Source organism: Xenopus tropicalis, chromosome 7 (assembly GCF_000004195.4).
Source record: "Xenopus tropicalis strain Nigerian chromosome 7, UCB_Xtro_10.0, whole genome shotgun sequence".
Taxonomy (NCBI): domain Eukaryota; kingdom Metazoa; phylum Chordata; class Amphibia; order Anura; family Pipidae; genus Xenopus; species Xenopus tropicalis.
The window spans coordinates 131,892,395-131,914,858 of NC_030683.2; the positions used below are offsets into that span (position 1 = coordinate 131,892,395).

General features: G+C 52.5%; 1 protein-coding gene across 2 annotated transcripts in view; it reads right to left on the bottom strand.

Annotated features, from left to right (window-relative positions):
* atp13a2 (ATPase cation transporting 13A2) overlaps positions 1-22,464 on the bottom strand; it is a 42,658-nt gene extending 20,194 nt beyond the window's left edge. The window contains exons 1-13 of one of the 2 annotated variants that reach the window (XM_031905436.1): positions 22,365-22,464; positions 6,095-6,171; positions 5,471-5,638; positions 5,262-5,320; positions 4,074-4,188; positions 3,731-3,810; positions 2,450-2,527; positions 2,263-2,332; positions 1,875-2,009; positions 1,491-1,557; positions 729-860; positions 482-649; positions 87-197 (exon numbers count right to left, since the gene is read on the bottom strand). In XM_031905436.1, coding sequence (XP_031761296.1) covers positions 87-197; positions 482-649; positions 729-860; positions 1,491-1,557; positions 1,875-2,009; positions 2,263-2,332; positions 2,450-2,527; positions 3,731-3,810; positions 4,074-4,188; positions 5,262-5,320; positions 5,471-5,638; positions 6,095-6,171; positions 22,365-22,374 — 1,270 coding nt within the window. In that variant the 5' untranslated portion in view covers positions 22,375-22,464. Of the gene's footprint in view, positions 1-86; positions 198-481; positions 650-728; positions 861-1,490; positions 1,558-1,874; positions 2,010-2,262; positions 2,333-2,449; positions 2,528-3,730; positions 3,811-4,073; positions 4,189-5,261; positions 5,321-5,470; positions 5,639-6,094; positions 6,172-12,417; positions 12,550-22,364 lie in introns of those variants that run through there. The other variant, XM_031905437.1, reaches the window with a different exon arrangement.

The window sequence follows — 22,464 nt, forward strand, 5'->3', positions numbered from 1 at the left end:
AACTATTAACCCCGTGCTACCTGCTTTCCCGGTATGTGTGGCCATTTCCCATGAACCCCCGTTGTCCCCTGAGGTCCGGCACTTACCAAACAGACCGAGAACCAGAACGAACTTCACCGCGTCCCTGTAGAACTTGAAGGAGACGGGTTTGGGGTGCAAGATGGAGCTGATGAGGTTTCCCTTCACCGTGCAGAAACCTGTTGGGGGTATTAGGGGGGGTATCAGAGGAGCAAGCTGGGAAATGACCCTCGTATGGGTATCAAGAGCTCACCATCTACCCCCCGATCTACACTGGAACTGGGGTAATGCTGGCCAGTCCCCTTCTCTGGCTTCTCAATTGCACCTCTGGTGGCCACTGGCCAGTACTACACCCAGCTTTGTACAGATCCAATTGAGTAGGTACAAATGGCACAGATTGTGGGGAGCCCCAAGCACCCACAGATTAAGCAAGGCCACACCCCTATAGATTTGGGGGTTTTACCTGTTCTTGTTACCACGGCGATCACCTCTTTCTCTAGGTAGCTCTTGGCTTGGATGATCTGCGTCCCCCCAAACAGGGTGTGTCTCTTGTGCTCCTCGGGGCAATACGGGGTGCGGCCAGCCTGGGGCCCATCAGTGAGGGGGGTCTTCATCTCCGGAACGCTCTCCCCTGTAATACAAACCATTCGCTGCCAATGTGACCTCTCCATTTGTCTCACCACTTTCCTTAGCAACCAGCGCGCACTCACCTGTCAGCATGCTCTCATTCACCATGCACTCGCCGGTCAGCAGTGCTGCATCACACGGCATCAGGATTCCCTCGGGGGGGAGGATTATACAGTCTCCGGGGACCAGATCCGGGGAATTCACCAACATCTCCTCTGTAACACAAGCAGCACCTCAATGTGCGCCCAACAGCCCCATCTGTGCGGCCTCTGGGTAAGTGTATTTCTATTTGCCCCACTGGGGACATTACCCTGGGTAAGTATATCCAATCCCCCCCTGCTCCTGGGCTGCTCTCTTTCCCATGGTCAAGCAGGAACCTCCCCCTGGGTAAGTGAATCCAATCTCCCCCCCAGTACTTACCCAGGTACAGAGCTCTGATTCTCTGTACTTCCTGCTCCTGGGCTGCTCTCTTTCCCATGGTCAGACAGGAACCCCCCCCCTGGGTAAGTGAATCCAATCTCCCCCCAGTACTTACCCAGGTACAGAGCTCTGATTCTCTGTACTTCCTGCTCCTGGGCTGCTCTCTTTCCCATGGTCAGACAGGAACCTCCCCCTGGGTAAGTGAATCCAATCTCCCCCCAGTACTTACCCAGGTACAGAGCTCTGATTCTCTGTACTTCCTGCTCCTGGGCTGCTCTCTTTCCCATGGTCAGGCAGGGGTGGGGTTTGGTCCCTACCTACAATGTGTTTCCCACTTGGCTAAGCTAATGGCTACAAAAATAGCTCCCCCTAGTGGTTAATGATAAATTCCGGCTCCCACTCCCGTGAGTGCGCACATTACTCACCCCCCGTGTCCCGCCGCACTTTCACGCTCACTTGCATCTTCACCATGTTGCGCAGGGTAACACTTTGCTGAGAGAGGGAGGAGCTTAATCAGCATTGGTTGAGGCTACTAGACTTGCACGGTTACTAGTAGTAGTACTGATAGGACTAACTGGGCACCCAGCTGATGGAGACGGAGGCTTCCCCCAGAACAGCATCAGCATTGTGCATACCGTTTATTCCCTTTATTAATTTAGTCGCACCTTCTCTGTACCATTTCTCTCTCATTACTATATCTGTAAATCACTGAAGCCACAAATTACACCGCGTGCTCCTTATGGGACCCAATCAGTGCTCAGTAAAGGGGAAGTATCACCCTCTCCGCCCCTGGAATCCCATTAACTCACCTTGCGGGTCTCGTACAGGGAGAGGCTAATGGAAATGATGGAGATGACGAGGATGCAGGCGGAGTAATAATAGTAATTATCGCACATCCAGAGCACAATACTAAACACCTGGAAGATGTAGAACGGGTTCAGCACCTGCGGAGACATAACCAGTGGCATTTAGGGGGTGCGGACCCCAAGTACTACAAGTCCCATGATCCTCTGCCCAAGCCACAAGGGGCTATGGGGTGGTCCTTATTAGGATGGTGAGTAGAGATTACTGTACTGCCAATTTGCTACACTCTATAGACCAGGCTATTGCCTGCCAGTGAATCAGGCCTACAGGCGCCCCCTAGGGGGGGATCACACGCTGTGTGAGGGGCACAGACAGGGAATCCCCAGTACTTACCTCTTCGATTAGGAGCCGCCCATATGATTTAACAGGGACGTCGATTTCATTGGCTCCAAAGATCTGTTTCCTGCAGGGGAACAGGCCAATCAGCAAACAATGAATGTTAAAAGCAGCCCTGGGTGTTATACACAGCCCCACCCCACGTCCAGGGGGCTCAACCAATCAGTTCCCTTGCCCCTCCCACCTGGTATTGTGCTCCGTCTGGTTCAGCCCGAACTTCTTCTTGTGTAACTCTCCGCATGTCACCCCTTCATCCAATGAGCTGAGGGCAAGAGAGATACTGGGGTTACTGTGTGTGTGTGTGGGGGGGGGGGGGGGGGGGCAGGAGCTCCCTCTACTGGCCAAACAGAATCAGAGCTCTGTACCTGGGTAAGTACTGGGGGGAGATTGGATTCACTTACCCAGGGGGAGGTTCCTGTCTGACCATGGGAAAGAGAGCAGCCCAGGAGCAGGAAGTACAGAGAATCAGAGCTCTGTACCTGGGTAAGTACTGGGGGGAGATTGGATTCACTTACTCAGGGGGAGGTTCCTGTCTGACCATGGGAAAGAGAGCAGCCCAGGAGCAGGAAGTACAGAGAATCAGAGCTCTGTACCTGGGTAAGTACTGGGGGGCGATTGGATTCACTTACCCAGGGGGAGGTTCCTGTCTGACCATGGGAAAGAGAGCAGCCCAGGAGCAGGAAGTACAGAGAATCAGAGCTCTGTACCTGGGTAAGTACTGGGGGGAGATTGGATTCACTTACCCAGGGGGAGGTTCCTGTCTGACCATGGGAAAGAGAGCAGCCCAGGAGCAGGAAGTACAGAGAATCAGAGCTCTGTACCTGGGTAAGTACTGGGGGGAGATTGGATTCACTTACTCAGGGGGAGGTTCCTGTCTGACCATGGGAAAGAGAGCAGCCCAGGAGCAGGAAGTACAGAGAATCAGAGCTCTGTACCTGGGTAAGTACTGGGGGGCGATTGGATTCACTTACCCAGGGGGAGGTTCCTGTCTGACCATGGGAAAGAGAGCAGCCCAGGAGCAGGAAGTACAGAGAATCAGAGCTCTGTACCTGGGTAAGTACTGGGGGGAGATTGGATTCACTTACCCAGGGGGAGGTTCCTGTCTGACCATGGGAAAGAGAGCAGCCCAGGAGCAGGAAGTACAGAGAATCAGAGCTCTGTACCTGGGTAAGTACTGGGGGGAGATTGGATTCACTTACCCAGGGGGAGGTTCCTGCCTGACCATGGGAAAGAGAGCAGCCCAGGAGCAGGAAGTACAGAGAATCAGAGCTCTGTACCTGGGTAAGTACTGGGGGGAGATTGGATTCACTTACCCAGGGGGAGGTTCCTGTCTGACCATGGGAAAGAGAGCAGCCCAGGAGCAGGAAGAAGAGAGTTATGTAGCTGGGTAAGTACTGGGGGCGGGGCCCAAGGTGGGTATCTGAGCACTGGGCACAAGGGGGTGGGAGTTCTGGAAACAACTTACCTCACTCTGACAAAGTTCTGAGTCCGGTTGCTCCAAACGTATCGCATCCCCTCAAACACAAAGTACCGCAGCGCATTATTCTGGGGGGGGGAGAAATAGCTCTGTGATTTACTGTAACCCTATTGGCTGAGACACATTTATTCTAATATTTAGCCCTTTACTTTCCCTTCAATAAAGGGAACATTTCTGATTAACTGGTTAAGGTACAGGGGCGGGGCTAATTACTCTCCCTATGTTTATACATGTGGGTACAGGGGGAGCTGCCATACTGTATGTCTCTATATGGCACCACCATGTGGGCTTCTGCCTCACTACCTGAACACCTACCCCCTAGGGCACTTACCTCCTCTTTGTGATGCAGCTGGATGGTATCCTTGAAATCCTCCTGGTCTTCAACCCCAATGATCACGCTTCCCCCTCCGTTTATTCCCAGTCGCCCGGTCATATAGGGCCCAAGGCTGCGGCACACAAGGAAATCTCTGTTATATGCAATATGGTTCTGCTTATCGGGGGGAGTGAACGGGCCGGGGTGTGAACAGGAAATAGATGAGAGGAATGAGGAGCTGGAAGTAGGCTTTGTGACATGGGAAATTCTGAGAGAGGGAAATGTAATGTAAGGGGGAGGTTCCTGCCTGACCATGGGAAAGAGAGCAGCCCAGGAGCAGGAAGTACAGAGAATCAGAGCTCTGTACCTGGGTAAGTACTGGGGGGAGATTGGATTCACTTACCCGGGGGGGGGGGGGGTTCCTGCCTGACCATGGGAAAGAGAGCAGCCCAGGAGCAGGAAGTACAGAGAATCAGAGCTCTGTACCTGGGTAAGTACTGGGGGGAGATTGGATTCACTTACCCAGGGGGAGGTTCCTGTCTGACCATGGGAAAGAGAGCAGCCCAGGAGCAGGAAGTACAGAGAATCAGAGCTCTGTACCTGGGTAAGTACTGGGGGGAGATTGGAGTCACTTACCCAGGGGGAGGTTCCTGCCTGACCATGGGAAAGAGAGCAGCCCAGGAGCAGGAAGTACAGAGAATCAGAGCTCTGTACCTGGGTAAGTACTGGGGGAGATTGGATTCACTTACCCAGGGGGAGGTTTCTGTCTGACCATGGGAAAGAGAGCAGCCCAGGAGCAGGAAGTACAGAGAATCAGAGCTCTGTACCTGGGTAAGTACTGGGGGGAGATTGGATTCATTTACCCAGGGGGAGGTTCCTGCCTGACCATGGGAAAGAGAGCAGCCCAGGAGCAGGAAGTACAGAGAATCAGAGCTCTGTACCTGGGTAAGTACTGGGGGGAGATTGGATTCACTTACCCGGGGGGGGGGGGGTTCCTGCCTGACCATGGGAAAGAGAGCAGCCCAGGAGCAGGAAGTACAGAGAATCAGAGCTCTGTACCTGGGTAAGTACTGGGGGGAGATTGGATTCACTTACCCGGGGGGGGGGGGCTGGATTCAATGAGGGGTAAAAGACAAGAGGGCAGATGTGAGGAATGGGGGATGGGGACAGTTAAAGGCAGTAGATGGGAGCGCGGTGCTGCCATACCTCACATCCATCCCCTGTTCCACTCGCACTTCCGCGATGGAGATCTGGCCGAATTCATCCTATAAGCACAAAGAGTTGATTAAAGGGACCATACACACCTTTTATTATTTCCTGCTTGTAGGATAAGCCACGCCCTCTCCAGTTCATGGGTGGAGCTTGGGAATTGTGTGCTACAACTGAGCATTTAAAGGTACGGTTTCTATTTTTACCTTAATAACGAGCCAATTGGCTTCAGCCAGGGGGCAGTGGCGACAGGTGAGCAGCACGTAGAGGCGGGGCTTCCAGTGAAAGAAGAGGAGGAGGACCCCCAGGGTCAGGACGCAGAGAATGCAGCACAGAACCAGCTTCCATGTTATTCGCCGGTACCCTCGGATCTCCTGATGGGGGAACCAAGAGCATTAGGCACAAGGGGGCGCTGCCAACATATGGGGCTAATACCTAGCGTCTCCATTGGGTGGAAGGTGCGGCTCTTATCCAATGGGATCAGACGCCTGCTGAAGGGTCTCATTTCATTAACTGCTATTCTATCCTATAGATTGTAAGCTCCTGTGCAGAAGAGCAATTGCCCAAAGTATTCCAGTTAAACCCACGGATCCCACTGCAATCGACTGGTTACATATTCTGGTACTGGAACTGCCTATTGGCTGCGGCTACAGGAAATGGGTGGTGTTTAATCAGGTAAAAAAGATAACTCCTCCCCTTTGCATCTGTGGTGCCTCGCAGGGAAACAATGGCTGCCCCCTGCCCCATATAACTTGGTGAGTATCTACTATTAACTGTTTCATTTCTGGCAATTCCTTTCTCTTCCCATCCCCTGCCCCCCGGGTACTCACCATGCAGGATCTGAATTCACAGGGGGGCAGTGTCCCGTAACCACCGGGCTTCTGGGGGCCCAGCAACCTACTGTTATCTGCAAAGGAGACAAATAATGTGTATTTAATCCCATGTACTGACACTGTCTGTCTGTCCCTTTCCCTTCCCTGCACTGCTGGTTCTGACTCCTGATACAACTCCCCAATATCCATTCATTCCTCATTCTCACTGGGTTTATAGTTATGTGTAACTGTCACTGTGTCTGTCCCTTTCCCTTCCCTGCACTGCTGGTTCTGACTCCTGATACAACTCCCCAATATCCATTCATTCCTCATTCTCACTGGGTTTATAGTTATGTGTAACTGTCACTGTGTCTGTCCCTTTCCCTTCCCTGCACTGCTGGTTCTGACTCCTGATACAACTCCCCAATATCCATTCATCCCTCATTCTCACTGGGTTTATAGTTATGTGTAACTGTCACTGTGTCTGTCCCTTTCCCTTCCCTGCACTGCTGGTTCTGACTCCTGATACAACTCCCCAATACCCATTCATCCCTCATTCTCACTGGGTTTATAGTTATGTGTAACTGTCACTGTGTCTGTCCCTTTCCCTTCTCTGCACTACTGGTTCTGACTCCTGATACAACTCCCCAATACCCATTCATTCCTCATTCTCACTGGGTTTATAGTTATGTGTAACTGTCACTGTGTCTGTCCCTTTCCCTTCCCTGCACTGCTGGTTCTGACTCCTGATACAACTCCCCAATATCCATTCATTCCTCATTCTCACTGGGTTTATAGTTATGTGTAACTGTCACTGTGTCTGTCCCTTTCCCTTCCCTGCACTGCTGGTTCTGACTCCTGATACAACTCCCCAATATCCATTCATCCCTCATTCTCACTGGGTTTATAGTTATGTGTAACTGTCACTGTGTCTGTCCCTTTCCCTTCCCTGCACTGCTGGTTCTGACTCCTGATACAACTCCCCAATACCCATTCATCCCTCATTCTCACTGGGTTTATAGTTATGTGTAACTGTCACTGTGTCTGTCCCTTTCCCTTATCCAATTCTGACTCTTGAACCAATGTAGTAGAAGCTGGACCTGGGGGAGGAGTGACTGTTACACTTGTGCCCTTAAAGAGACAGTACCATTACATTCCCAGGGAACTCAGGGCCCAAATCAAACAAAAGGATCCACCTGTCACTATATTGGATCAGCGCCAGGAGAGCAGCAGTTTCCGTGAACAGGAGCAAAGTCCAGAGTAACAGGAAATCATCGATCTCTCCCCCTCCCAGCGCCCCGGGGGCCACAGCCGCATTCCCAGCGCAACTCACATTACAGATATTTCCCACGCTGCCTCACTCCTTGGTCACAAGAAACAGAACAGGAACCTCCCTGATCCTCATTCCACTCGTCATCTCTCCCCTGTACCGACCCGCTGACATGGCAGCTTCCTGCTCCTCATACTCTCCTGTCCCTGTATATCTCTCTCTCTCTCTCTATATATATATAATGCCGACATATCCCGTAGCGCTGTACAGAGAATATGCATCATTCCCATCAGTCCCTGCCCCAGTGAGCTTACAATCTAAGGTCCCTATCCCATTCCCATCAGTCCCTGCCCCAGTGAGCTTACAATCTAAGGTCCCTATCCCATTCCCATCAGCCCCTGCTCCAGTGAGCTTACAATCTAAGGTCCCTATCCCATTCCCATCAGCCCCTGCCCCAGTGAGCTTACAATCTAAGGTCCCTATCCCATTCCCATCAGTCCCTGCCCCAGTGAGCTTACAATCTAAGGTCCCTATCCCATTCCCATCAGTCCCTGCCCCAGTGAGCTTACAATCTAAGGTCCCTATCCCATTCCCATCAGCCCCTGCCCCAGTGAGCTTACAATCTAAGGTCCCTATCACATTCCCATCAGCCCCTGCCCCAGTGAGCTTACAATCTAAGGTCCCTATCCCATTCCCATCAGTCCCTGCCCCAGTGAGCTTACAATCTAAGGTCCCTATCCCATTCCCATCAGCCCCTGCCCCAGTGAGCTTACAATCTAAGGTCCCTATCCCATTCCCATCAGCCCCTGCCCCAGTGAGCTTACAATCTATGGTCCCTATCGCATTCCCATCAGCCCCTGCCCCAGTGAGCTTACAATCTATGGTCCCTATCGCATTCCCATCAGCCCCTGCCCCAGTGAGCTTACAATCTAAGGTCCCTATCCCATTCCCATCAGTCCCTGCCCCAGTGAGCTTACAATCTAAGGTTCCTATCCCATTCCCATCAGCCCCTGCCCCAGTGAGCTTACAATCTAAGGTACTTATCCCATTCCCATCAGCCCCTGCCCCAGTGAGCTTACAATCTATGGTCCCTATCCCATTCCCATCAGTCCCTGCCCCAGTGAGCTTACAATCTAAGGTACTTATCCCATTCCCATCAGCCCCTGCCCCAGTGAGCTTACAATCTAAGGTACTTATCCCATTCCCATCAGCCCCTGCCCCAGTGAGCTTACAATCTATGGTCCCTATCGCATTCCCATCAGTCCCTGCTCCAGTGAGCTTACAATCTAAGGTACTTATCCCATTCCCATCAGCCCCTGCCCCAGTGAGCTTACAATCTAAGGTCCCTATCCCATTCCCATCAGTCCCTGCCCCAGTGAGCTTACAATCTAAGGTACTTATCCCATTCCCATCAGTCCCTGCCCCAGTGAGCTTACAATCTAAGGTCCCTATCACATTCCCATCAGCCCCTGCCCCAGTGAGCTTACAATCTAAGGTCCCTATCACATTCCCATCAGTCCCTGCCCCAGTGAGCTTACAATCTAAGGTCCCTATCCCATTCCCATCAGTCCCTGCCCCAGTGAGCTTACAATCTAAGGTCCCTATCCCATTCCCATCAGTCCCTGCCCCCGTGAGCTTACAATCTAAGGTCCCTATCCCATTCCCATCAGCCCCTGCCCCAGTGAGCTTACAATCTAAGGTCCCTATCCCATTCCCATCAGCCCCTGCCCCAGTGAGCTTACAATCTAAGGTCCCTATCCCATTCCCATCAGTCCCTGCCCCAGTGAGCTTACAATCTATGGTCCCTATCGCATTCCCATCAGTCCCTGCCCCAGTGAGCTTACAATCTAAGGTACTTATCCCATTCCCATCAGCCCCTGCCCCAGTGAGCTTACAATCTATGGTCCCTATCGCATTCCCATCAGTCCCTGCCCCAGTGAGCTTACAATCTAAGGTACTTATCCCATTCCCATCAGCCCCTGCCCCAGTGATCTTATATAAAAGGGAAGGAGTTAAAAGCATTTTCTTACTTATACAGAGGAGAAGGGGTTAAAGGTACCTCCCTGTTTATACAAAAGGGAACAGATTATTGGCACCTCGGTGCTTATACAGAAGGGAAGGGGTTAATGGCACCTCCGTGCTTATACAGAAGGGAAGGGGTTAATGGCACCTCCGTGCTTATACAGAAGGGAAGGGGTTAATGGCACCTCGGTGCTTATACAGAAGGGAAGGGGTTAATGGCACCTCGGTGCTTATACAGAAGGGAAGGGGTTAATGGCACCTCCATGCTTATACAGAAGGGAAGGGGTTAATGGCACCTCCGTGCTTATACAGAAGGGAAGGGGTTAATGACACCTCGGTGCTTATACAGAAGGGAAGGGGTTAATGGCACCTCCGTGCTTATACAGAAGGGAAGGGGTTAATGGCACCTCCCTGCTTATACAGAAGGGAAGGGGTTAATGGCACCTCCGTGCTTATACAGAAGGGAAGGGGTTAATGGCACCTCCCTGCTTATACAGAAGGGAAGGGGTTAATGGCACCTCCCTGCTTATACAGAAGGGAAGGGGTTAATGGCACCTCCCTGCTTATACAGAAGGGAAGGGGTTAATGGCACCTCCCTGCTTATACAGAAGGGAAGGGGTTAATGGCACCTCCGTGCTTATACAGAAGGGAAGGGGTTAATGGCACCTCCCTCAGATAAGAAGGTGACACAGTAGCTATACAGTTACCCAGAGATGCTACTAAAGAGATTTCAAGGGGAAGTTAACCCGTGTAACTACATAGGAATGGGCCTGCCCTGAGCTGAATTCCCCTTCACTTTCTCTATTTGTATTTGAATTATTATCTTTTTATTTTGCTACTGACGTCATTTTTATTCTTTTCCCATGTTTTCCTGACTCCAGAACTGCTGGTTGCTAAGGAAATTAAAACCTAGTAACCAACTAGCAGTTAAATGTGAGTTAATCTCTAATTAGCCATGCAGGACGTGGGCCGGGGAGGAGCCCATTGTTACATTGGGGCCCTATTCTGCCATTATCAGGGGCCACGGCCCCCAGGCTCCATGACTTCTGCTGCCAACGTGTCAATTATTGCCCTTGGCCAGTAACATTCCCATGATTCCATTCAGCCACGAGGGTGGGCACTGATGTTGGGGGGTCAGGCTCACAGTTGGGGGGTCAGGCTCACAGTTGGGGGGTCAGGCTCACAGTTGGGGGGTCAGGCTCACAGTTGGGGGGTCAGGCTCACCAGTTGGGGGGGTCAGGCTCACAGTTGGGGGGGTCAGGCTCACAGTTGGGGGGTCAGGCTCACAGTTGGGGGGGTCAGGCTCACAGTTGGGGGGTCAGGCTCACAGTTGGGGGGTGCAGGCTCACAGTTGGGGGGTTCAGGCTCACAGTTGGGGGGGTCAGGCTCACCAGTTGTGGGGTCAGGCTCACAGTTGGGGGGTCAGGCTCACAGTGGGGGTCAGGCTCACGTTGGGGGGTCAGGCCTCACAGTTGGGGGGGGTCAGGCTCACAGTTGGGGGGGTCAGGCTCACAGTTGGGGGGGGTCAGGCTCACAGTTGGGGGGTCAGGCTCACAGTTGGGGGGTCAGGCTCACAGCTTGGGGGGTCAGGCTCACAGTTGGGGGGTCAGGCTCACAGTTGGGGGGTCAGGCTCACAGTTGGGGGGGTCAGGCTCACAGTTGGGGGGGTCAGGCTCACAGTTGGGGGGGTCAGGCTCACAGTTGGGGGTCAGGCTCACGGTTGGGGGGTCAGGCTCACGGTTGGGGGGGTCAGGCTCACGGTTGGGGGGGCAGGCTCACGGTTGGGGGGTCAGGCTCACGGTTGGGGGGTCAGGCTCACAGTTGGGGGGGTCAGGCTCACAGTTGGGGGGGTCAGGCTCACAGTTGGGGGGGTCAGGCTAACAGTTGGGGGGGTCAGGCTCACAGTTGGGGGGTCAGGCTCACAGTTGGGGGGTCAGGCTCACAGTTGGGGGGTCAGGCTCACAGTTGGGGGGGTCAGGCTCATAGTTGGGGGGTCAGGCTCACAGTTGGGGTCAGGCTCACAGCTGGGGGGTCAGGCTCACAGTTGGGGGTCAGGCTCACAGTTGGGGGGTCAGGCTCACAGTTGGGGGGTCAGGCTCACAGTTGGGGGGTCAGGCTCACAATTGGGGGGTCAGGCTCACAGCTGGGGGGGTCAGGCTCACAGCTGGGGGTTCCAAATCATCCCACAGGGGTTCAGCCATTCTGTATGGACCTTATGGGGAATGCTCTGTGCCCCCTACAGCCGGCGCCCGGTACTGCACGTGGTACTGTTGGGTCAGTGAGTCCAATGGCTACTGTTACCCATAATGCCCCAGAACGTTATTTGTATGTGTCTGACTCTGCGGCTGAACTCTTGTTGATCCAAGACGTTTCCACTTCGATTCCCTTTATTTACCCCACAATCACTTTCCTGGGGGGAGGGGGGTGGATCCCTCGGGGTAGAATCAGATGAACTGACTGGTTGGACATAGGAACGCAGATACTGCTTCACATACTCAGGGCTTGTAACTGCCCCCCTGAGAAACAGTTGAACTACAACTCCCAGAATCCCCCCTGGAATCCCAGCAGTAACCTTTGCATTGTTTTCATTGTGGAATGAAAAGCCACAGCCGGGGGGCAATGCCATGTTAGACTACTCTCGATCACATACCTGGCCTGCGGGTACGACTGATAGAATCAGGGTTAACCTCCTACACAAATACCCGCTGCAGCCTACATTGCCTTCTAAGCAGCCTGGGGTTGTAACTGTCCTCCCTGAGACACAGTTTAACTACAACTCTCAGAATCCCCCCCCCCTGGAATCCCAGCAGCATTGTAGGAGCTGGAATGAAAAGCCACAGCCGGGGGGGCAACCCTACACAAATACCCGCTGCAGCCTACACTGCCTTCTAAGCAGCCCAAATGGCAGGACGATTTCATCATTTGTATAATACAGGGGGCAAACCCTGAATACAAATACCCCCTGATGGGGCAGATGCCTGAAAACTCCCAGACACCAGAAAGGGCAAATTGTATGAATAAAGGGGCAGATTTGCCATCACCCCCTCACCTTCTGTCCAATCAGCTGTTCCCCCTGGCTAGGCTCTCATCCCGGCGCTGGCCCAGTTCCGCACTGCTGGTTCCCCCTTCTGCGTAACAGGTGTGCGGCCAGGTACAACTTCTCACCCGGAATTGGCCCAATCCCTCCCCGGCAGCCAGGGGGCGGGGCCGGCTCCCAGCAACAGGTTTTTCCATTAATCCTGCAGAACAAGTTCTGTTCCGACTCCCAACACTGGGATCCTACACCTTCCCCAAACAGGTCTGTGCTCCATGGGGGGCAGAAGGGCCACTGGGTCACTTTATGGGATTAGCAGTGCTTAAAGGGCAACTTCACCCAAAAACAGGTTTTTGCCTGGAAGAGAGATTTGTTTGGGCAGAGTTCCCCTTTAAATTATACTGAAAGCTGTTCATTATCGAGGTCTACAGCTCCCAGCATGCCTCACCCTGCATTATATGTTACATTATTCTGGGATTTGTAGTCCGGCAACAGCTGAGTAACGTTTGGTTGAGCCGCGCTGTGCAGCAGGGTTTAGTTTCCCTTTAATATTCCATTTAAACAACAGGGCCCAAAACTGCACTGCGAATTCCACATGGGGCATTAAATGTTACACAGAACTATAAACCCAGTGAGAATGAGGGATGAATGGATATTGGGGAGTTGTATCAGGAGTCAGAACCAGCAGTGCAGGGAAGGGAAAGGGACAGACACAGTGACAGTTACACATAACTATAAACCCAGTGAGAATGAGGAATGAATGGATATTGGGGAGTTGTATCAGGAGTCAGAACCAGCAGTGCAGGGAAGGGAAAGGGACAGACACAGTGACAGTTACACATAACTATAAACCCAGTGAGAATGAGGAATGAATGGATATTGGGGAGTTGTATCAGGAGTCAGAACCAGCAGTGCAGGGAAGGGAAAGGGACAGACACAGTGACAGTTACACATAACTATAAACCCAGTGAGAATGAGGAATGAATGGGTATTGGGGAGTTGTATCAGGAGTCAGAACCAGCAGTGCAGGGAAGGGAAAGGGACAGGCACAGTGACAGTTACACATAACTATAAACCCAGTGAGAATGAGGGATGAATGGATATTGGGGAGTTGTATCAGGAGTCAGAACCAGCAGTGCAGGGAAGGGAAAGGGACAGACACAGTGACAGTTACACATAACTATAAACCCAGTGAGAATGAGGAATGAATGGATATTGGGGAGTTGTATCAGGAGTCAGAACCAGCAGTGCAGGAAAGGGAAAGGGACAGACACAGTGACAGTTACACATAACTATAAACCCAGTGAGAATGAGGAATGAATGGGTATTGGGGAGTTGTATCAGGAGTCAGAACCAGCAGTGCAGGGAAGGGAAAGGGACAGACACAGTGACAGTTACACATAACTATAAACCCAGTGAGAATGAGGGATGAATGGGTATTGGGGAGTTGTATCAGGAGTCAGAACCAGCAGTGCAGGGAAGGGAAAGGGACAGACACAGTGACAGTTACACATAACTATAAACCCAGTGAGAATGAGGAATGAATGGGTATTGGGGAGTTGTATCAGGAGTCAGAACCAGCAGTGCAGGGAAGGGAAAGGGACACAGTGACAGTTACACATAACTATAAACCCAGTGAGAATGAGGAATGAATGGGTATTGGGGAGTTGTATCAGGAGTCAGAACCAGCAGTGCAGGGAAGGGAAAGGGACAGACACAGTGACAGTTACACATAACTATAAACCCAGTGAGAATGAGGAATGAATGGGTATTGGGGAGTTGTATCAGGAGTCAGAACCAGCAGTGCAGGGAAGGGAAAGGGACAGACACAGTGACAGTTACACATAACTATAAACCCAGTGAGAATGAGGAATGAATGGGTATTGGGGAGTTGTATCAGGAGTCAGAACCAGCAGTGCAGGGAAGGGAAAGGGACACAGTGACAGTTACACATAACTATAAACCCAGTGAGAATGAGGAATGAATGGGTATTGGGGAGTTGTATCAGGAGTCAGAACCAGCAGTGCAGGGAAGGGAAAGGGACAGACACAGTGACAGTTACACATAACTATAAACCCAGTGAGAATGAGGAATGAATGGGTATTGGGGAGTTGTATCAGGAGTCAGAACCAGCAGTGCAGGGAAGGGAAAGGGACACAGTGACAGTTACACATAACTATAAACCCAGTGAGAATGAGGAATGAATGGGTATTGGGGAGTTGTATCAGGAGTCAGAACCAGCAGTGCAGGGAAGGGAAAGGGACAGACACAGTGACAGTTACACATAACTATAAACCCAGTGAGAATGAGGAATGAATGGGTATTGGGGAGTTGTATCAGGAGTCAGAACCAGCAGTGCAGGGAAGGGAAAGGGACAGACACAGTGACAGTTACACATAACTATAAACCCAGTGAGAATGAGGAATGAATGGGTATTGGGGAGTTGTATCAGGAGTCAGAACCAGCAGTGCAGGGAAGGGAAAGGGACACAGTGACAGTTACACATAACTATAAACCCAGTGAGAATGAGGAATGAATGGGTATTGGGGAGTTGTATCAGGAGTCAGAACCAGCAGTGCAGGGAAGGGAAAGGGACAGACACAGTGACAGTTACACATAACTATAAACCCAGTGAGAATGAGGAATGAATGGGTATTGGGGAGTTGTATCAGGAGTCAGAACCAGCAGTGCAGGGAAGGGAAAGGGACACAGTGACAGTTACACATAACTATAAACCCAGTGAGAATGAGGAATGAATGGGTATTGGGGAGTTGTATCAGGAGTCAGAACCAGCAGTGCAGGGAAGGGAAAGGGACAGACACAGTGACAGTTACACATAACTATAAAGTGAGAATGAGGAAGAAGTGAATTCACATGAACTTCCCACTAACGAGTGTAACGAGTAAATCCACATCTGATTATTGTTCTGTTATTTCAGGAGGCGCCAGGAGATTTATATCAGTAAAGTAAATATCAGTATTATGGCTCCGCCCACAACTCCCTGTTAACCCTGCGTGCCTTGGAATCATAACTCCCTGCTTCCCGGGCCCATTCACTCACTCACTCAGTCAGTAACTGTGAGTATAACCAGTAACTAAGTGACTTTACTCCCAAAACTCAGGTGTGACATCCCCAGAGCAATGAGCTACAAATACCAGGCAGTCAGAATGGGCCCTGATCTCCCAAGTGAAGAAAAGCCCCACAGGCTGATGCCATAAGTGACTCCCTGCAGCAAATCAGTTTCGCTTTATCTGGGACCCCTGCACTGCCACTGATTGTGTATTTCTGTACTGCCCCCTCCTGGCACCAACAGGTACTGACTGCACCCTGCAAAGCATTATGTTTAGTGAGTCAGCTTGGGATTCCACAGAGATAAAGGGGAAATTCAACTTAAAATGACAGTGGGAAAGAGAGCAGCCCAGGAGCAGGAAGTACAGAGAATCAGAGCTCTGTACCTGGGTAAGTACTGGGGGGAGATTGGATTCACTTACGCGGGGGGAGGTTCCTGCCTGACCATGGGAAAGAGAGCAGCCCAGGAGCAGGAAGTACAGAGAATCAGAGCTCTGTACCTGGGTAAGTACTGGGGGTGATTGGATTCACTTACCCAGGGGGAGGTTCCTGTCTGACCATGGGAAAGAGAGCAGCCCAGGGGCAGGAAGTACAGAGAATCAGAGCTCTGTACCTGGGTAAGTACTGGGGGGAGATTGGATTCACTTACCCAGGGGGAGGTTCCTGCCTGACCATGGGAAAGAGAGCAGCCCAGGAGCAGGAAGTACAGAGAATCAGACAGAGAAACACACACAGTGGTTCTGCCAGGGAGTCACATGATTCAGATTCGTTTAACTTGTTCTTTCTGTGTCGCCTTCAGGCACAAAACTCAAATCCCAGATTCCATCTGATACAGGGAAGTTGTAAAAGGGCAAATATTCTTAGGGAAACCTGTCAGTTTCCATTTTCCCCTCCCCCCAATGTATCACTCATTCCCCCTCTCTGGGTAGGGAACCCCATAACCTGACTGCCCTTACAGTAAGGAACCCCTTCCTATGCTGATGGTGAGATCCCCTTTCCTCCCCACCCACAATGTATCACTCATTCCCCCTCTCTGGGTAGGGAACCCCATAACCTGACTGCCCTTACAGTAAGGAACCCCTTCCTATGCTGATGGTGAGATCCCCTTTCCTCCCCACCCACAATGTATCACTCATTCCCCCTCTCTGGGTAGGGAACCCCATAACCTGACTGCCCTTACAGTAAGGAACCCCTTCCTATGCTGATGGTGAGATCCCCTTTCCTCCCCACCCCCAATGTATCACTCATTCCCCCTCTCTGGGTAGGGAACCCCATAACCTGACTGCCCTTACAGTAAGGAACCCCTTCCTATGCTGATGGTGAGATCCCCTTTCCTCCCCACCCCCAATGTATCACTCATTCCCCCTCTCTGGGTAGGGAACCCCATAACCTGACTGCCCTTACAGTAAGGAACCCCTTCCTATGCTGATGGTGAGATCCCCTTTCCTCCCCACCCCCAATGTATCACTCATTCCCCCTCTCTGGGTAGGGAACCCCATAACCTGACTGCCCTTACAGTAAGGAACCCCTTCCTATGCTGATGGTGAGATCCCCTTTCCTCCCCACCCCCAATGTATCACTCATTCCCCCTCTCTTGGTAGGGAATCCCATAACCTGACTGCCCTTACAGTAAGGAACCCCTTCCTATGCTGATGGTGAGATCCCCTTTCCTCCCCACCCCCAATGTATCACTCATTCCCCCTCTCTGGGTAGGGAACCCCATAACCTGCTGGCTCCCAGGAATGGTTTAACCACACCCTGGCATGATACTGATATATTATTATTATTATTTATTTGCTGAGTGGCAGTGCCAGGCTGATGCCAATGGCCACACAATGTTCAGAACATCACAGGGAAACAATTCCTTAAACAAACAATCTGCAATAACGCTGAGTAAAGGGAAAGTCAGCCAAAACTGTCACAATAACGGTGTCTCTCTGTCCTGTCTGTTATTCTGGTTGCTGGGGAAGCAGAGTCTTAGCAACTGAGTAACTGCTTGAGAGGCTACAGAAAAAAAACCCCAAAGACCCAATGCAAATTCTTAGACCAGTGACATCTGTTCCCCCTGTGATATAATGTCAGCGTCAACTTGCCCTTTATTTTGTCACAATTGCGGTTTCAATAAACGTTTCCGTTCCCACGTGGCACAACTAGCAGGGGTCATTATACCCGCGGCACTGGCACTGCCCCCTAGCAGGGGTCATTATACCCGCGGCACTGGCACTGCGCCCTAGCAGGGGTCATTATACCCGCGGCACTGGCACTGCGCCCTAGCAGGGGTCATTATACCCGCGGCACTGGCACTGCGCCCTAGCAGGGGTCATTATACCCGCGGCACTGGCACTGCCCCCTAGCAGGGGTCATTATACCCGCGGCACTGACACTGCCCCCTAGCAGGGGTCATTATACCCGCGGCACTGGCACTGCCCCCTAGCAGGGGTCATTATACCCGCGGCACTGGCACTGCCCCCTAGCAGGGGTCATTATACCCGCGGCACTGGCACTGCCCCCTAGCAGGGGTCATTATACCCGCGGCACTGGCACTGCCCCTAGCAGGGTCATTATACCCGCGGCACTGCACTGCCCCCTAGCAGGGTCATTATACCCGCGGCACTGGCACTGCCCCCTAGCAGGGGTCATTATACCCGCGGCACTGGCACTGCCCCCTAGCAGGGGTCATTATACCCGCGGCACTGGCACTGCCCCCTAGCAGGGGTCATTATACCCGCGGCACTGACACTGCCCCCTAGCAGGGGTCATTATACCCGCGGCACTGGCACTGCCCCCTAGCAGGGGTCATTATACCCGCGGCACTGGCACTGCCCCCTAGCAGGGGTCATTATACCCGCGGCACTGGCACTGCCCCCTAGCAGGGGTCATTATACCCGCGGCACTGGCACTGCCCCCTAGCAGGGGTCATTATACCCGCGGCACTGGCACTGCCCCCTAGCAGGGGTCATTATACCCGCGGCACTGGCACTGCCCCTAGCAGGGGTCATTATACCCGCGGCACTGGCACTGCCCCCTAGCAGGGGTCATTATACCCGTGGCACTGGCACTGCCCCCTAGCAGGGGTCATTATACCCGCGGCACTGGCACTGCCCCCTAGCAGGGGTCATTATACCCGCGGCACTGGCACTGCCCCCTAGCAGGGGTCATTATACCCGTGGCACTGGCACTGCCCTCAAAATGGCTGATTAATGTTGCCAAGGCAGTCCTGATGCCAGGCTACACGTGGGGCTGGCACAAGGGATCCATATAATCACAGGGCCTCTGTGCGTGGGCAGAAGGGGGTACAATCATTATTACAATTACCATTTAGAAACAGAGAGGCTTCACTCCATAGACCACCTGGCGCCGGGGGATCAGGGCTCTGCATTCAGCGCTGACCCATTCGGGACGCACTCAGAACCCCTCACTAACACAATTCCCACTTGTGATCAAAGCCCCCCCCCCCCCCCGCTCACTCCGTATTCACTCCCATTATCTCAGATCCCACTGGGATCAAAGGCTGTTGGGATTAAAGGAATAATCATATGGGATGAGAGGCGGAGAGGACAGTGGATATAAAAGGGTTAAGCAATACAGGGAGCCAATGGACTTCATTCTCTGGTGGGGCCCCATGTACTACTGGTACTGCTCCATACGTTTGATGTAAGTGCAGCAGCGGAGCTGGCAGGGCATGCTGGGAGTTGTAGTTCTGGGGTTCCGAAGGTTGCCTGCTGAGGGTGATACAAGGTACTGGGAGTTGTAGTTCTGGGGTTCCCAGGGTTGCTGGGAGTTGTATTTATGGAGTTCCCAGGGTTGCCTGCTGGGAGTGATGCAAGGCATGCTGGGGGTTGTAGTTGTGGGGTTCCCAGGGCATGCTGGGAGTTGTAGTTGTGGGGTTCCCAGGGCATGCTGGGAGTTGTAGTTGTGGGGTTCCCAGGGCATGCTGGGAGTTGTAGTTGTGGGGTTCCCAGGGCATGCTGGGAGTTGTAGTTGTGGGGGTTCCCAGGGTTGCTCTGAGTTGTAGTTGTGGGGTCCCCAGGGCATGCTGGGTGTTGTAGTTGTGGGGTTCCCAGGGCATGCTGGGAGTTGTAGTTGTGGGGTTCCCAAGGCATGCTGGGAGTTGTAGTTGTGGGGTTCCCAAGGCATGCTGGGAGTTGTAGTTGTGGGGTTCCCAGGGCATGCTGGGAGTTGTAGTTCTGGGGTTCCCATGGCATGCTGGGAGTTGTAGTTCTGGGGTTCCCAAGGCATGCTGGGAGTTGTAGTTGTGGGGTTCCCAAGGCATGCTGGGAGTTGTAGTTGTGGGGTTCCCAGGGCATGCTGGGAGTTGTAGTTGTGGGGTTCCCAGGGCATGCTGGGAGTTGTAGTTGTGGGGTTCCCAGGGCATGCTGAGAGTTGTAGTTGTGGGGTTCCCAGGGCATGCTGGGAGTTGTAGTTCTGGGGTTCCCAAGGCATGCTGGGAGTTGTAGTTGTGGGGGTTCCCAGGGCATGCTGGGAGTTGTAGTTGTGGGGTTCCCAGGGCATGCTGGGAGTTGTAGTTGTGGGGGTTCCCAGGGCATGCTGGGAGTTGTAGTTGTGGGGTTCCCAGGGCATGCTGGGAGTTGTAGTTCTGGGGTTCCCAAGGCATGCTGGGAGTTGTAGTTGTGGGGGTTCCCAGGGCATGCTGGGAGTTGTAGTTGTGGGGTTCCCAAGGCATGCTGGGAGTTGTAGTTGTGGGGGTTCCCAAGGCATGCTGGGAGTTGTAGTTGTGGGGTTTCCAAGGCATGCTGGGAGTTGTAGTTGTGGGGTTCCCAGGGCATGCTGGGAGTTGTAGTTGTGGGGGTTCCCAGGGCATGCTGGGAGTTGTAGTTGTGGGGTTCCCAAGGCATGCTGGGAGTTGTAGTTGTGGGGGTTCCCAGGGCATGCTGGGAGTTGTAGTTGTGGGGTTACCAGGGCATGCTGGGAGTTGTAGTTGTGGGGTTCCCAGGGCATGCTGGGAGTTGTAGTTGTGGGGTTCCCAGGGCGTGCTGGGAGTTGTAGTTGTGGGGGTTCCCAGGGCATGCTGGGAGTTGTAGTTGTGGGGTTACCAGGGCATGCTGGGAGTTGTAGTTGTGGGGTTCCCAGGGCATGCTGGGAGTTGTAGTTGTGGGGTTCCCAGGGCATGCTGGGAGTTGTAGTTGTGGGGTTCCCAGGGCATGCTGGGAGTTGTAGTTGTGGGGTTCCCAGGGCATGCTGGGAGTTGTAGTTGTGGGGTTCCCAGGGTGATGTAAGGCGCTGCTTCCTCTTTTTGGGGCACAAACAACGAGGAGCAGCGTGAGAATCAGCCGCCAATCACATGTCTCACCCTGTGCCTCGCGGGTCACAAAGAACTCAGCCTCAAACCGGATCAGAACAAACACTGAGACCCATTAACTCCCAGCAGCCAATAACTGCTCAGCACCTTCCTGCCCTGGAACAGGGGTAAATGGGCAAAAACTGATTTACATTCCCATTCAGTGAACAGACTGTTTAACTTGCCCTTTAGGCTCTGGGGTAACAGGACTGGGCAGCGCCACACACTCTGGGCATAAGTTCTGCCTCTTCCCTGGGGGTTTCAGGCACCCACCCCCCACCCACCCCATCAGCAGGGCGAGCGGCTCCCAACTACATACCCAACCACACGATGAGCAGGTACCTACCCGGCAGGGAACCCCCCACTGTAACCCCCCAAATCCTCATACAGTCACTATGGGATTAACCCACAGGCTAGTGACCCTGGCACAGCTGTGCCCCCCAGTACTACCCGCACCCACCCAGCCTTATACCCCCCATGTAACAGTACCAGCTTCCCACGCACCGTACATCCCTATCCTGTATATACTGTATGTAACAATTATATACACTGTATGTAACAATTATATATACTGTATGTAACAATTATATATACTGTATGTAACAATTATATACACTGTATGTAACAATTATATATACTGTATGTAACAATTATATATACTGTATGTAACAATTATATACACTGTATGTAACAATTATATATACTGTATGTAACAATTATATACACTGTATGTAACAATTATATACACTGTATGTAACAATTATATACACTGTATGTAACAATTATATATACTGTATGTAACAATTATATATACTGTATGTAACAATTATATATACTGTATGTAACAATTATATACACTGTATGTAACAATTATATATACTGTATGTAACAATTATATATACTGTATGTAACAATTATATATACTGTATGTAACAATTATATACACTGTATGTAACTGAACTGTATATATTGTACCACACAGTATACACTGTATATAACACACACACACTGTACATACAATACCCAGAAAGGGAATACACAACCCAGCATGTAACCCCCCAGTGCCAGTCCTACTGCCCCTTATTCACCCTCTCCCTTCCCTTTACCCCTCACTGCCACTCTCATACCAACCCCTTTTCTGCCCCCCATCAGCCCTACAGCCCCACAACTGCCCTTACTGCCCTCACCCTCTCTGCCAGCCCCACAACTGCCCTTACTGCCCTCACCCTCTCTGCCCCCCTGTGCCCCACAACTGCCCTCACCCTCTCTGCCAGCCCCACAACTGCCCTTACCCTCTCTGCCAGCCCCACAACTGCCCTTACTGCCCTCACCCTCTCTGCCCCCCTGTGCCCCACAACTGCCCTCACCCTCTCTGCCCCCCTGTGCCCCACAACTGCCCTCACCCTCTCTGCCAGCCCTGCTGCCCCTCTGTGCCCCACAACTGCCCTCACCCTCTCTGCCCCCCTGTGCCCCACACTGTCTCTGCTCTTTGCCCCTGTAGCCAGTCCAGCTGTCACTTCTGTACCCCACAATGCTCCTATTGCCCCCGCAGCACTGCTATTGCCCCCGCCACCCCAAGTACCCCGGTCAGTACCTGTTTCCATCCCGGTCCCGGGGCAGAGCGGTTCCCATCACCGGCTGGGGAGGCTGAGGAGCGCGCAACGCATGCTGGTAGTTGTAGTTCCTCCCCCGGG